This window comes from Diadema antillarum, unplaced genomic scaffold, assembly GCF_040938485.1.
Source record: "Diadema antillarum isolate AM-2024a unplaced genomic scaffold, OU_Dant_1.0 seq00000248_RagTag, whole genome shotgun sequence".
Taxonomy (NCBI): Eukaryota; Metazoa; Echinodermata; class Echinoidea; order Diadematoida; family Diadematidae; genus Diadema; species Diadema antillarum.
The window spans coordinates 884,424-899,258 of record NW_027271292.1 but is presented as its reverse complement, the minus strand read 5'-3'; the positions used below and the strand labels follow the sequence as shown (position 1 = coordinate 899,258).

Sequence of the window (14,835 nt, the reverse complement as noted above, 5' to 3'; positions counted from 1 at the left end):
GAATCCTGTAAGTCATGGGTTAAATGATGATAAAAGATAATGAGTTTGGCTGTTGTGCAAGTACTTCGGATGCAAGACTGATTCAGTCTGTCAATAGTGTGTACTTGGCTAGTCTTTTCTTTTTTTTCCCAGTCTTCCTATTTCATTTCAACTCCATTTTTCATGTGTTATGCGACAGCCCACCTGAAAATTTTCAGTTACTTGCCCAAAGATTACTATGGCTTGCCTAATGTTTCTCTGACACTTGCCAACTTTGAAACGTAATGAATATATTGCAATCAAATTTTGATGAAGGGGATGGGAGGAAAAAGGTGGGGAGGATGACTCACCCCTAGATTAGTTGGTCAGTAGTGTATTGAATAGTTCAAAATTCCCCTTGGAGGCCGTGTTGATGATTTACTGAGTTATAATTAGTCCTAGCTTTCTAGATACATTTTCTTTCTTTTCATTTTCTCTGAAAGCTCTGCTGTCCTCCTGCCTTTGGTTTGTCTGATCTCACACAATATGATCCATGTGCTCTCTGAGGTAATATTTACAATGTGGGTGAATCAACAGATGTTTTGGTGTCTGGAGGTTTAGGGGAATTGGCATTTTTAGTCTTGGGGTAAAAGTCTTGTTTGGACTTGTATCTACTGTTCACACGTGCTGTTGTTTAATGATAAACTGCTTCCAGCACCTGTGGTTCTTCATTTTACATTATAATTGCATGGTATAAACCTCAAACACTGCATTTGTAGGAATCTGGTGTGATCATGTCAAAACTATCAAATTCTTATAAAATTAATCATGTGTATGAACTCGATATTTTGTTTTTCTCTCTGCATCTTGATATTGCATTTATCTTCTTGGTGGATACTTGATTGCGGCAGACTCAGAGTGAACAATGTGCAGATTATATAGTTACTAGGAATGAGTTTTGGCAGATTTAGAGGTCAAAGGTCAGTGAATCCTATATGAAAGTATTTTATCTGTATGATTTGTATGTACAGTTGAACCTCTCGTATCTGGACAAGTCGGGACCGGAGCTCATCCGGATAAGGGATTTGGCCGGATACGGGAGACTCAATGCTTTATACATGTACATATACATACACATGTACTGATGTAGCCCTTTGTAGTACCACATGTAGTAATGTGTATACTGCAACCTTTTCATTGTTACACTCAGTAACAGACCCCAAAATAGAGGTTCGTGTTTGCAAGAATGAAATCATTTTCTTTTATAAATTCTTGGGATGATTTACCTAAATAATTATTAAGAAATGTATCAAGTAGATCTTGAAAATAAACAGTACGAGTCGACGAAACTACGCTTCAAAATTCGATCATCACGGCTCGGCAAAGTCGACTGTAGGTCGCCATTGTTAGATGGTCTCCCTCTCTCTCTTTGTGTGTGTACTGTGTGTGAACAATTTTTGAGTATTCAATATCATTCGTTGCTCAGCCAATGACTCAAAACAATGCATGTCTATAGTCATATCGACGGCTGTGTATGGACCTATATGTGGCAATGCGATATGAGAGGACTCGAGTGCATAATCTGTCCATGTTCTTGTGATGATTTGGGGATGTTTGGGGATGTTAAAATGTCTGAAGGTAAGCAGTTTGGAAGGAAATTCGATGTAATGTATGTTAATCATGTTGGAAGTAATATGTAATTCATATGCGTTTGTGTAGGAGTTCTCAAGGAGTTGGGAATCCCCCTTTCCTCCCGCAATTATTTTTAAAAAAATCACGGCGAAATTGCGTCCGTATAATAGAGAGATCCGGATAAAGGGAGGCCGGATAAGAGAGGTTCAACTGTACATTGTTTCTGAATGTATGCTTGAACAGAGATACATGTAAATTCGTGTGTAACAGGAGATGTACTTATGAAATTCAGTGTGAGAGTCAATTATTTGTTCGAAATATTACCAAACATGCAATGAATTAAAATCTGGTATTATTTTCAGGTTTCCAAAGGAGTTCAAGTTTTTGTGGTATCGTTAACTAAGTTCATGGGTCAGATCCTTTTTTGTCTAAGGATTTCATGAGATCCGTAATGTGTTACAGGGCACTAGAACATTTTGAATTGTCTGCCAATGTCATCCAAATATCTGTTGTGTTAACTAGACAATAGGTTTATGAGAAACTTAAATACCAGTTGCAGAATATATGCATTTTATGTAGTGCACCTACCCAAACTCTTGTGATGCAGTCCAAGTGGGATAAAAAAGGAATTAATTACTTTTATATTTCGTCTCATCGTTGCAGTGGTAAGTTTTGATACAAATACATATTTTATTCTCGGAGTGACGAATGTTTCTATTCATGTTGGACGATGGATCTACATATTTCATCCTTGTCTCTCTATTTCATTGTAGTACAAGTATTTTATGAGGTACATTTATGCAGCGTCGCGTCAGCAGGTGATCATTGAAAGCTGCTTTAAGAAGCTGCATGTTTTAAAGAGTTGAATGGACCATGTATACTCTTTTTGTATGCTTTGTGCTGCACCATCAATTGTGAATTGGAAAGGTTCAAGAGAACTAGTTTGATTTTATATGTAATGCTGAAATAGATTGACATTCAAGAATGTGTGGTGTGAAAGGCATATACTCAGTGCAAGGTGGAAAACGAGTATATTCATATTATGTGGTCATATATTCACGAGTGAATAAAAGATTCTACTCTCTTGGATACAATTTGTTGAGTAGTTACAAGTAATATTTCTTAGTTCAAGAATTGTGTATTCTTTCAAGGCCTTTGACATTCCTCACCGCTATACTTGTGCAGTAAAGACAGCACTGTTTCTCATTTTTAGGTTTCCGTCAGCATGGTAGTGAGTGAAAAGAGAAGAGAAGATAAACTAAAACCAGTGACAGTCATCTAATGCTGTGGAGTAATGGGGTAGTGACTGGACAATATTATTTCATAATTACTTATTATACCCCCGCCAAACGAAGTTTGAAGGGGGTATATAGGAATCAGCGGACGGTCGGGCGGTCGGGCGGTCGGTCGGGCGGTCGGGCGGTCGGTCCGTTGCAAATCTTGCGTCGCGAACTACTTCCTCAGTTTTCAACCGATTCCCATAAAACTTGGCACAGATGTGTGCCTTGGGTTGTAGATGTGCAAGACGTATTTTTTGACAGTACCCAAAAGTACGTTGCCATGGTAACGGCATATTATGGGCAAAAATGGGTACAAATCTTGCGTCGCGAACTCCTCCCACAGTTTTTGATCAATTTTTATGAAATTAGGTACAGATGTTCATCTGAATATGTTAATGTGCAAGACACATATTTCCGCAGTGGCAAAAAGTGCGTTGCCATGGTAACGGCATGTTATTGGTAAAATATAGGGCAAAATGCTTCATGGCAAAACTGCTTCATCAGTGTTCTTCCAATTCTCATGGAATTCATATTGAATGTTTGTCTTAGGATATAGGTCAGCATGACACATTTCTTGACAGTGACAAAAAGTATGTTGCCATGGTAACAGCTCACATATTATGAGCCAAAATGATGGAAAATTTTGTGTTGCAAACTACTTCCTCAGTTTTTGCCCAATTTCCATGAAACTTGGTACAGATGTGTGCCTTTGGTTGTAGATGTGCAAGACGCATTTTTTGACAGTACCCGAAAGTACGTTGCCATGGTAACGGCATATTAATGGCAGAAGATCAAGGAAAGATCTTGCGGATTTAACTACTTCCTCAGTTTTTTTACCAAAGCTTATGAAATGTGGCACACACCTTGATCTTGGTGGGAAGATGTGGAAGACATATTTTTCGGACGTGTCGGAAGCTGCGTTGCCATGGTAACGGCATAGAAATGGCAGAAGATCAAGGAAAGATCTTGCGGATTGAACTACTTCCTCTGTATTCGACTGCAGCTCATGAAATGTGGCACACACATTGGTCTTGGTGGGAAGATGTGCAAGACATTTTTTGGACGTGTCGGAAGCTGCGTTGCCATGGTAACGGCATATTAATGGCGGAAGATCAAGGAAAGATCTTGTGGATTGAACTACTTCCTCAGTTTTTGACAAAAGCTTATGAAATGTGGCACACACAATAGTCTTGGTGGGAAGATGTGCAAGACATATTTTTCGGACGTGTCGGAAGCTGCGTTGCCATGGTAACGGCATTTAAATGGCAGAAGATCAAGGAAAGATCATTCCTTGGGTAAGACTGTCGTCACGGGGCGGGGGTATAAATCACCTTAAGTGATATTTCTAGTTTATTTTGCTGCCATATACTCTCTTCAAAAATATTCAAACACTCTCACTCTGTTTGCATATGATATATATATGTGTGTGTGCATGTCTGTGTGAAATATCAAAACAATGGCCAAAAGAAAACGACGACACCCCGTCAGGAGTTAGCCAAAACTTTGATGAATTGTTGATAAAGAATGTAATTACGAGCAATTATCTATATATATATATATATATATATATATATATATATATATTAATAAATAAATGAATATATATATATATACATATATAAATAAATAAATAAATATATATATATATATATATATATATATATATATGTATATATATGTATATATATATATATATATATATATATATATATATTCATACATGTGTGTGTGTATGCGTGTGTATAAATCACATTATGCTCTTTATGATGTGCAATGTGAAATATATATATTCACATACATAGAGAAAGAGAGAGAGAAAGGAGGAGATAGATTATGTTTATTGGTGCATGTTTTATTGGTGTTTTTTTTTTCTTCAAATGAGTGGCAAAAATGAGAGGGGTATATCAATGATATGATTCAGCTTTATTTTGGATGGGACATGGCCAATTTCCTGCAAGTCATAGTTTACCAAGCCTCTGGCCACTACCACTACACTTTTTTTCTCCTCTGGTTATAGGCCAAGGTTATATGGTTAGGTACTAAGGTGACACTTTTCTACAAGATTGTGTTGTAGTCGATTGACAATTAAGTTTTGGATGTTAAATGGAAATGCAGTGACTGAAACAACGCGAAAATACCCGACCCCACGTAGACCCTCCATATGAAAAATGCTGACATCATTGTTTACACCGTCGAGTCTCGAGACAAAACTGAACGCACAAAATCAGCACGCTACATTCAGTGAACCCCGGATCAACGATACCACATTGAATGAACAATACATTGACCCCCCCCCCCCCCCCTCTTACGTAATCACCACAGTCTACTTGGGCTTCAATGTATTGTACGATGAATGTATATAAATGCCGAGTTGTTCATCTTTCTTGTTAACGAGAGAGAGAGAGAGACGAGTGAACCAGCACCTCTATACCTTCAATGTGGTGACTTAGGTTGACGGGCGGATCATTAACATTATTTACACCAGAAGGAGAAGAGACAATCAGAAACATGTCTCAGCGACATTTAAAACGAGGTGAGCACGAACTTCTTACATGTTATTGACGTGGGTGACTGATTAGTGTTTCGGTCGAGTTCTTAGTTCTGTGCCTTAATTGCTTCGATTCTTTAGTGCACTACCTGCTTGTAAACTTGCTCGCATCTCCATCCGATCTTGAACGAGTCAGTTTGCCTATATAGACGTGCATGAATGTAAGTGACACAATGATTCAAAGGTGATTTCAACATAATTTTGGCGAAAATTCGCGATTGTTGGATCTGCATGTTAACGTTGCACTGCCCCATTCACAACAAATGTCGTCCCGTTATTAATGATGATAAAACGAAACATAGTTGGTAACTATTAGAGGAAGCAGTGTGCAACAATAACAGGTCAAGGAGGATTTTTTTTTTTTGAAACTCATCTATTTATTGGCATCGTAGGGTGTAGGTATAATAACTACGGTTTCCTCCATAATGTTGAGTAAAGCTTCCACTGTCGACTCATCCAAAAGGTAATATAAATGCAGGTTGTGCCTCAAATAGTCAATGTTATATAGCGCCTATTCACAGTTTTGCGTCCAAGTCAATTTATAGTTCAGCTCGTGTACAGAGGCAAGAAGAATAAGGGAAAAGAGAAGATAAAACTCAGCCATAATCATTAGGACTGTTCACTGCAAGCAAAGACGTGAATAATGATTAGCATATATATATATATATACAGAATATGATTATAAGTATATAGTATTTCTATATAATGTGCATAGAAAACATCAATGAATCATTGAAGGGTTGTGAGGGTAACATTTCTCGGTAAGCTTATTAAGAAATATCTCGTCAAACGTTTTAAATCTTTACAGGGGATGCGAACCCACCAGTTCACAAGGACGTCCTGCGGATTTACAGCATGAAATACTGTCCGTTTGCTGAGAGAGCGCTGCTGGTTCTCACCACGAAAGGCATCGAGTAAGGCAACCTGTTATTGAATGAAAATAAAATAAGGTTCTTCATACTGAAGGTTCGTTAATCCGAAAATGAAATAAGGTTCATAATCTTGAAAGTTCGTTTGGATAAACGAACTGATCGGAATAATGCCACAAAATATGTTCGGCTTAATGAACCTTATTTTCATTTTTGGATTAACGAACATCTATGTGTACGGAATTTATGTGTTACGGAATAACGAACCTCCTAAATAACGTGAATTTAGATCACCAGTAACTTCACTGCCTTTCGCTTCACGATGTTACTGTTTGACATCCCCTCTATACTTAATATTTTTTACTCTTTGCCTTTATTTGTGAAGTGTATACATAAAATACGTATATGTCTAGGATCAAACCTGTTGTAGCGGGTGGCAACTATCACCATATGCAGAACATGATTCATTTAAAAGAGTCCCTTACACTATACTGTGATCTTCTGCACGCCGACTCACAAAGTATTTTCTCCTCACAAAAAGAAAACTAATACATGTATATGCTCGTTGTTTACTTAGCCCATCGGACTTTTAGAAGCAACATTCGCCCTTTGCATTGGGAAATGTCATCCACCTATCAATAGGCTTGCTGAAATCGGTTTTTTTTTTTCGGCAATAAACTTTAAGATCATGTTTAGAATATTCAAGTTTCTATTTTCTCTGCATATTGCACGAACTCACAATCACGCACACTTATTATACAGGATACGATGTGTATTCGTGTGTGTGTGTGTGTGTGTGTGTGTGTGTGTGTGTGTGTGTGTGTGTGTGTGTGTGTGTGTGTGTGTACATAATGTATAGGCCAGCATAAACAATATTACGGATATAAAATCGTGAAGACATGATCAATATTCGTATGGATGCCATAATCATGTCTTGATGTGTATGGGCAGGGGCCAAGAAAAAAAAGTCCGCAGAAACAATTCAAGACCGTATGGGTTTTAATTATAAATAAAGTTCATGGAATTTGTTAATAGAAAATATTAGCTCAGTTCAGTTCAGTTCAGTTTATTTCATTTAATCCCGGCAATTTCCTTCAGCAAAGCTGTTCTTCTGCAATTCCGTGAACAACATACAAGTAGCAGAAATAAACATACAAGCTGCTCATACTGTCATCTCAAAGCAATATGGTTTTCAATCCAGGCACGAAATTGTCAACTGCAACCTGAATGAAAAGCCAGAGTTTCTCCTCGAGCGAAATCCTGCGGGAACAGTCCCGGTCCTGGAGTTTCAGGGCAATGTTGTCCCGGGCTCATTAATCATCAGTGACCTGTGTGAGGAGCTCTTTCCCGACAAGCCTTTAGCTTCTAAAGACCCTTATCAGAAGGCCGTGGACAGACTGGCGGTGGAAAAATTCTCTCCTGTAAGTATGCTCTGGACATTTTTCTTTTATCGCACCATACTATGGTAATGACAGCTGATATGATAAAAATTTAATTGCCTATATAAGTGCCATTTTAAAATGCTAATGCTCAATTTTGCTCCTCAAGATGAGTTCATTGATTAATCGTCATTATAATTTGATTGAAGAATTTTGTCAATATAAGTTAAGTATTCCTATAGGTATTGATTTTTTAGCAATGTTTGACGCGTGCTTGCCACTTATTACTGATATTTCATGAACACCGTTCTTTGAGCACCATTGATCTTTGATTAACAATATGTCTTGAAGTTTACTGATTCCGCTGCATACAATGAATGATAACTTTGATTAGAAATTACTGTTCATATGAGTCCATGTTGCAGAGCCTACTTGGCCGTACTGTTTCATGTCTTTAAATGATTTAGTTCATACCCGTTTGTAATTTCTTGCTAGTCTAGTACCACTTTTATCCTTTTTATCTTTTCGCATTAAATGTCCTGTTTACCTTTGGGAACAGTGATTTAGAAAATGTTCAAGATATTACATTTGATGCATTATTATGTGTAGGTCTGTTTTATCACAAAACATCCTACCATAATAAATTTTCGCAACAAAGCCTAAAATATAGGGAGATATCAGTATTTTTTTTTCTCATTTAACCATACCTCTAGACGGTTTAGTCTGGCAAAATTTTTATCATAACTATTTTCCACATTCTGTCTGTTTAACACTACTTAACATTGATTATACGGATTTAAATTTTTACAGTGGTTGTTTTTATCCCAAACTCACAATTTGGAACTATTCTAAAGCACTAATGCTGGGTTTTTGTTTCATCTGCAAGTGGTAAATTAGAGGCGTTGTAAACGGCATTTGTGTTTTTTACTTCATGTAATTTCTACATGTCCCCCATCACTTTTCAGGTTATAACCTACTTCTACAAGGCTTATAAGAATAAAGACATGCCTGAATTGATGGAAACATTAAGAAAACATCTGGCTTCTTTCCAAGACCTGCTCAAAGCTAAACAGACTCCCTTCCTAGGAGGTGAGATAACGCTACTAAATATTGATTGACTTGTCCGATTGAATTGTCATTTCCTGTGGTGGGGTCATCTCACGAGACCGACACCCATGAGTCGTACAGCCCACGAGTTCGACATTAAAAACAGGTCCATAGGATGAGTCGTACAGCTAACAAGTCATACAGCTCACGAGTTCGACAGATACAATACGGGGTTTATGTCGGTCTCGTGGGCCTTGTTTGCTTAGTGTCGAACTCGTGGGCTGTATGACTCGTATGTGTCGGCCTCGTGACGTGCACCCGTCTTGGTTTACCCGTTCGCTAGACTTACTATCAGTCATCACTACATATATGAACATTTATTTTTCTTTTCGAGTCATCAAATCAGGTAATTTTCGTTCTTGTAACGGAGTGATCTTTATTCAAATTCTTGCAAACCGCGCCATTACATCTATTCCAGGAAATGCAGGAAGTGCTTATTGTAAAATACATTGTAGTTCCATCATGCCATGGAGACCGCATTGATTTTGTCTATAAGCCTAGGGTCGTGTCATCATCCTACAATTGACGCTTCATCAACAACAACAACAACAACAGAAAAAAAAGAGCCATGGTGGCTACTGCACTAAACCAATATCCATAGTTTGCAAGATGGAGATCATTAGATGCTTGTTGTGTATGATGACCCCGAGTTCATTTCGAGTATTTCATGAGGGCATTCTTTTAAAGAACACGATCATCTCAATTTTGAGTCCCGAGATTGGGTGTACGAAAAGATTCAATACCGGTAATAGCGTCCCCTTGTGATCACTCCAACAAAGTTATTGGCTGTCTTTCCTTTCAGGTGAGCACTACACAATGCCCGACCTGATGGTTTACCCATGGCTGGAGCGATTGATGAATGACGTAGATCTCATGGAGGGCTTTCCCGAGCTGGTTGCCTATAGCAACCGGATGAGTCAGGTGCCGCCAGTGAAAGCCATCGCTGTTCCCAAGGAGGAGATGCATGAGTTCTACAAGGGTTACCACGCTGGCAAAGCTGTTTATATCTAGTGCACCAATGTCTGTTAGAAGTTCCATGGACGACAACGAAAAGTTGTGTAAAGAACTGAGAATTATGTTTTAGCCTTTGATTCCCCTCCCCCCTGAAAAAGGACATCTGCTAATTTGACATTATTGATGATCGCAGAACATGTCTCTTTTCTTTCTTTCTTTTTTCTACATGACAATTACTCCACTAGAATACGAACTGAAATTATCAAAATGATTCAACTCATTATGGATAGTCAAGTTTTTATGCAAAATCCACTTAAGTGAAATTTTTGACATCAACAGCAAAAATTTGGTGGACCCGGAAAGAAAGTTTATCATAGACTGTAACAAGTTTCAGTTTACACATTTATTTCTTATTTTCGCGAGACTAGCCTAATATTGTAGTTGAGAATACATGTATTTCATTTTACTATATTTCTGTAGTTTCACTGTCTGTCATTTTATAGATTTTCCACATACAATATTTGCTGAGACATTACATATGGGTGTACAAGCACTGACATACATACACACACACATACACGAACACACACACGCATACACACACACACGCACAGAGGAATTCTGTATCTCCACAGATTTAGATCACAGTAACTTATCTGGAGATAACATAATGACCAGAAGGTCAATGTTGGGTATTATTCATTATTCACATCTCACAGGTATTTTACATCTGCCAGAGACATGATAGAGAGAGGATGTAATGCTTAATCAAACTGAAATCGAAATACAAATGTAATACAGGATTTTATTTTCTGGTACCATGTACACTCAGCAAAAAAAGAAAGTAAACAATTTTTCGAGGTCATATTTTTCATAGAAGATTTTTATGAAAATCAATGTCTTATATACTATATTAAATGTAATTTGATTGGCTATTAAGCTAATAGGTTAATTAAAAAGAAAACTGTACGCATGAGTGAGCACATTCGTTTTTGTCCTCCAAGGCACAAAATAAAAAATTGCAAAAATGGACATGTTTTCTTTCATTTGCAAATACCCTTGACGATAACATTGACAACAAAAGACCAGTTTAACACAATGAGAGACATGAATGAAATAGGGAAAATAAGTTTTTGTTCTCTTTATCTCTTTATAACATTTCAGAAAAACAAAGTGGGAAACTAAAGGGGAAAAATACGAATTTTCTGTGAAGTCAAACTTCAAATGACATAGGGAATAATAAGCATAAAGATGACTAAATGAGCAGAATTTCTTTATTTCTTTTAATGTGATTTAAAATCCATGTGACAATTTCAAGAACCAAACATTATTTACAATTTCCTAATTTGAAAAAAACAATCAAATATGTACCATTTTTGTTAATTATTACTCCTCTTATTTCATTTGGATTTAGATTTGACATAACATGCTTTATTTTCCTTCATTAGTTTTAGCCTTCATTGGTCTTTTGGGCTTTAAAGATATCATAGATATCAAAGGGTTTATTTTGCAACTTAATTCATGTTTTTTTGTGTGTGAAATTTGTTGTTTGTTCTTATTGTTCTATGGAAGAGCACATACGCATGAATGACAACTTGTTCAGTTTTGCAATTTTTACTTTTGTGCCCTGGAAGAGAAAAAAAAAATGGTGTTCACTCATGCGTAAAGTTTCTCTCTTTGTTGACCTACCAGGATGATAGCTAATAAAATTACCTTCAATATGGTATATAATACATTATCTTTCAGCCAAATATTCTATGACAAATCTAAACTTGAAAAAGCGTTTACTTTCTTTTTTTGCTGAGTGTAGTAACTTTTAATGCTATTACAGTATACTATGGGATGTCTTGATAGCTTTTCATTTCGTAGTGTGCATTGTGAATTCATTGTCACACAAGCATCAGTACTGTCAGTCAAAATCTCTGTTAAAATAGATAGAATTAAAACCACGTCACTGATGGTCTTATACCGATATTGACTACTTCATTTCCTCTTAGCCAACTTTGTTGGTGGGTGGTGTATGTATATTTCTGTGCATTCTGCTACTATTCCCTGCCGACCAAATTTTCATTGTGTGCCTTGACATCTCACTTTTATTTCACCTTTTTAATTTAGCATCTACAACCTTTATGTGTAAATAATTCATTTCTGAAAACGCAGAATGCACTTACTCATAGCACTAACTTGGCTCTATCACTTCTGGTTCTGAAGAAGACTTTTAAGATTCCGTAAATTTGGAGCCTTGTGCCCTTTGAACAAAATGAGAAGTAATCACCCTAAATAAGGATGTCACCTGTCAAGTTTAGTGAAAATCCGTGATGGGTATTGATGAAGTTGTAATGTAAAAGAATGTAAAAGTTATCACACAACGAACGATGAATGACCCTTAAAGCTAACTCGAGCCTTTGTGAGCTAAAAAAAAAAAATACGAAGAGTGTACAAATGGTACTATGGATTGTACACGCCTGTATTATACACCTATGCATTTATGTAGCCTGCTTAATCACGTTACAAGTCATAGACGCCTGAATAAAATTACAGTATGTAATTCCTATATATGCGTTCTTCTGATCTGAACATGTAGTGACATTTTATGATTGTGTTGCCTTTTTTTAAAGTTTAAATCAAATGATGTCCTGCAAGCTATAACATTATACATTGTACTTCTCCTTTCAGATCATGTATTTGTTTGTTTGTGTGTTTGTTTGGTCCTTTGACCTCAAGCCCTAAAATCAAAACAGCATCACAACAAAGTGCAGCAGGAAAAAGTGAATCATTTAATTTCAAGGTTTTTTGTTTGTTTTATTTTGAATGTCTGACACACTTTGCACAATGTGCAGTGTCTTCATAATGCATGCATGACCTTGGGCATGAATGTCACATTCATACATACATGTACATACATTGTACATACATACATACATACATACATACATACATGCAATACATAAAGACCACAAAACTTAACCCTAGAAGATATTTGTAAAATTGTGAGCACAAACATGTTACACATGTACCAAGCCGATACAACACAAATATTGAGTTCATCATTTGGTTCACATGAAATTATTTACCAACTGAGAAACAAAGGTGATCATAGTCATATTGCACAAAATATACATGTTTTACAGGGTTATATCAGTTTGTATCAGTAAAGACATAGTAACAGCCAATACCTGGCACAAAACAAGCTAGTGTAACAAATTCATATCATAAGGTATGAATAAAACAAAGCAAAGCAAAACCAAATCTGTATACATATTCGTAGTCCATGCTGAAAATTGGCATGCTTGGAGATTTGTGGGCATATGAGTATTACTATCAAAAGTGTGGCAATTTTCATGACAGATGTATGATACATTTCCATCATATGATGATAAAATGATAATTTATACTTGTGTGTCTATGCAGCATGATTGCCAGCTATATGACAAACAAAGAAAAGTGTAGACCTTTGTGATTGGTAAATATCACACACAGATTTGATATCAGCATTCTTCATTTCAACTGACATGAAAGACACACTGAAGTAAGAATTTAGGTGGAAAAGAAAACAAAAATGAGTTGGAAATTTAGATTAGGTTCCAGGCTTGAATAGTCCTGTATTTCCTGTTTAGGAAAATATTTGTATCAAAATACAACAGTGTGGCTGTTATACTGTTGTTGCACACACAGATATGATATAGATACAAGGTACAATGTACAAGCATCATTCAATACACTGACATGGACATGAGCTGACAAATCAAACAAAACATTTTGATTATTCAAATAGTTAAATGTTTATAATTTCATGGAAAATTGTATTAAGCTAAGAGTGAAAAGAGACTTTAAAGCACACAAATGAACTCAAATCCCATTTTCATCATCTCTTTATAAATTATCATTGTGTTGGACCTCTCGTCATAGGAGCTGGTACATAGTCCTATCTTTCACAATTCTCTGGAAACAAATTCTGCCTCAGAGAAATGAATAAAAGTCGGATTAGTGATAAAGATACCATAAGTACACAGGTGTATATGACTATTTCTGAGTAAAGTATTTATTTTCTGTAATGTTTTGATATACAGCATAGCTGTTTTCTGAATGTCCTCTAGGATACATTGTAGCTCAGCTGAGTCTTGCTTGCTGACTCTGAGTTGATGTTAGCAATGTAAATTCGACAAAATGTCTAAACGTTAACCCGTTGAGGACGAGTCCCGAGTATACTCGGGCAAATGTCTATGGGAAATGCGTGTTGTAGCAAAATCAGCCCATCCTCACCGGATTAATGAACAGGTAAGAACACATCATTGGTGTAGAGATTACATCGCTGACTCTTTTCCTTAAAAAAAAAAAAAAAAAAAAAAAAAAAAAAAAAAAAAAATCTGTTTCTCATGACACATTCAGGTTTGAATACGAACCATTAAATGTACACCATCCTACCCATATCAAATCAGACAAAGTCCCAGTGAAAGTATTTTAACTTATAATGTCTAGAAAACAGAACAAGTCGGGTACCGTAATTAACCCGTTCCGTACGGGAACCTGGTGGCCTGCATATTAAGTCTATGGGCATTTTAGAATTCAGTATGGAACGGGTTAATTCCAATTGGTAACTATGAGGAAACTAGGCTATCTGCATCTGATCAGCATCAATGTCATTGTCATGTGTACATTCTGACCGATCCTTCAATCTGCATTTCTCTCCAAGCACCCGCTGTTCACGTAATAGTTTTTACCCTAAACCCACTGAAAAAAAAAATAACGAAATACAAGTCATAGAACTACAAATTTTGAAAGAAACAATGCATCGACATCCACCATTACACACTGAGGTACATTATTGTACAGTGAGACAACACATACATGTACTACACATCCACTGGCCCAGTGATTGTGAGAGAAATAACAAAACTGAGTAATAAATAGCTCCATGCTTGACCAAGATTATATACATAACAAGTGGAAATGTACATGATAAAGATATTGTTACATCACAAATTACAGAACAACAATCTACTTTTGGCATAAGAGTCAGAAAACTTTAAGACCTAACAGTTGTACTTTAGTTGGCTGAAACCAAGTCCAAACTGCACTGCAGGAAATGTGACGACCCTATCTTAACG

General features: G+C 36.5%; 1 protein-coding gene across 1 annotated transcript; it reads left to right on the top strand.

Moving 5' to 3' along the window:
* The first annotated feature begins 5,378 nt into the window (after window positions 1-5,378).
* LOC139729644 (glutathione S-transferase omega-1-like) lies at window positions 5,379-9,784 on the top strand. Its single transcript, XM_071640571.1, has 5 exons — window positions 5,379-5,403; window positions 6,227-6,332; window positions 7,489-7,708; window positions 8,632-8,755; window positions 9,576-9,784. The coding sequence occupies exons 1-5, from the start codon at window positions 5,379-5,381 to the stop codon at window positions 9,782-9,784; spliced, it is 684 nt and encodes a 227-aa protein (XP_071496672.1).
* The last annotated feature ends 5,051 nt before the right edge of the window (window positions 9,785-14,835 follow it).

What these genes read in the sequence shown, in the direction of transcription:
- LOC139729644 (XM_071640571.1), top strand. Translation starts at nt 5,379, where the DNA reads ATGTCTCAGCGACATTTAAAACGAG. An exon ending in CGGTGGAAAAATTCTCTCCT is followed by an intron (nt 7,709 to 8,631) that starts GTAAGTATGCTC and finishes ATCACTTTTCAG; the next exon opens with GTTATAACCTACTTCTACAA. An exon ending in ACAGACTCCCTTCCTAGGAG is followed by an intron (nt 8,756 to 9,575) that starts GTGAGATAACGC and finishes CTTTCCTTTCAG; the next exon opens with GTGAGCACTACACAATGCCC.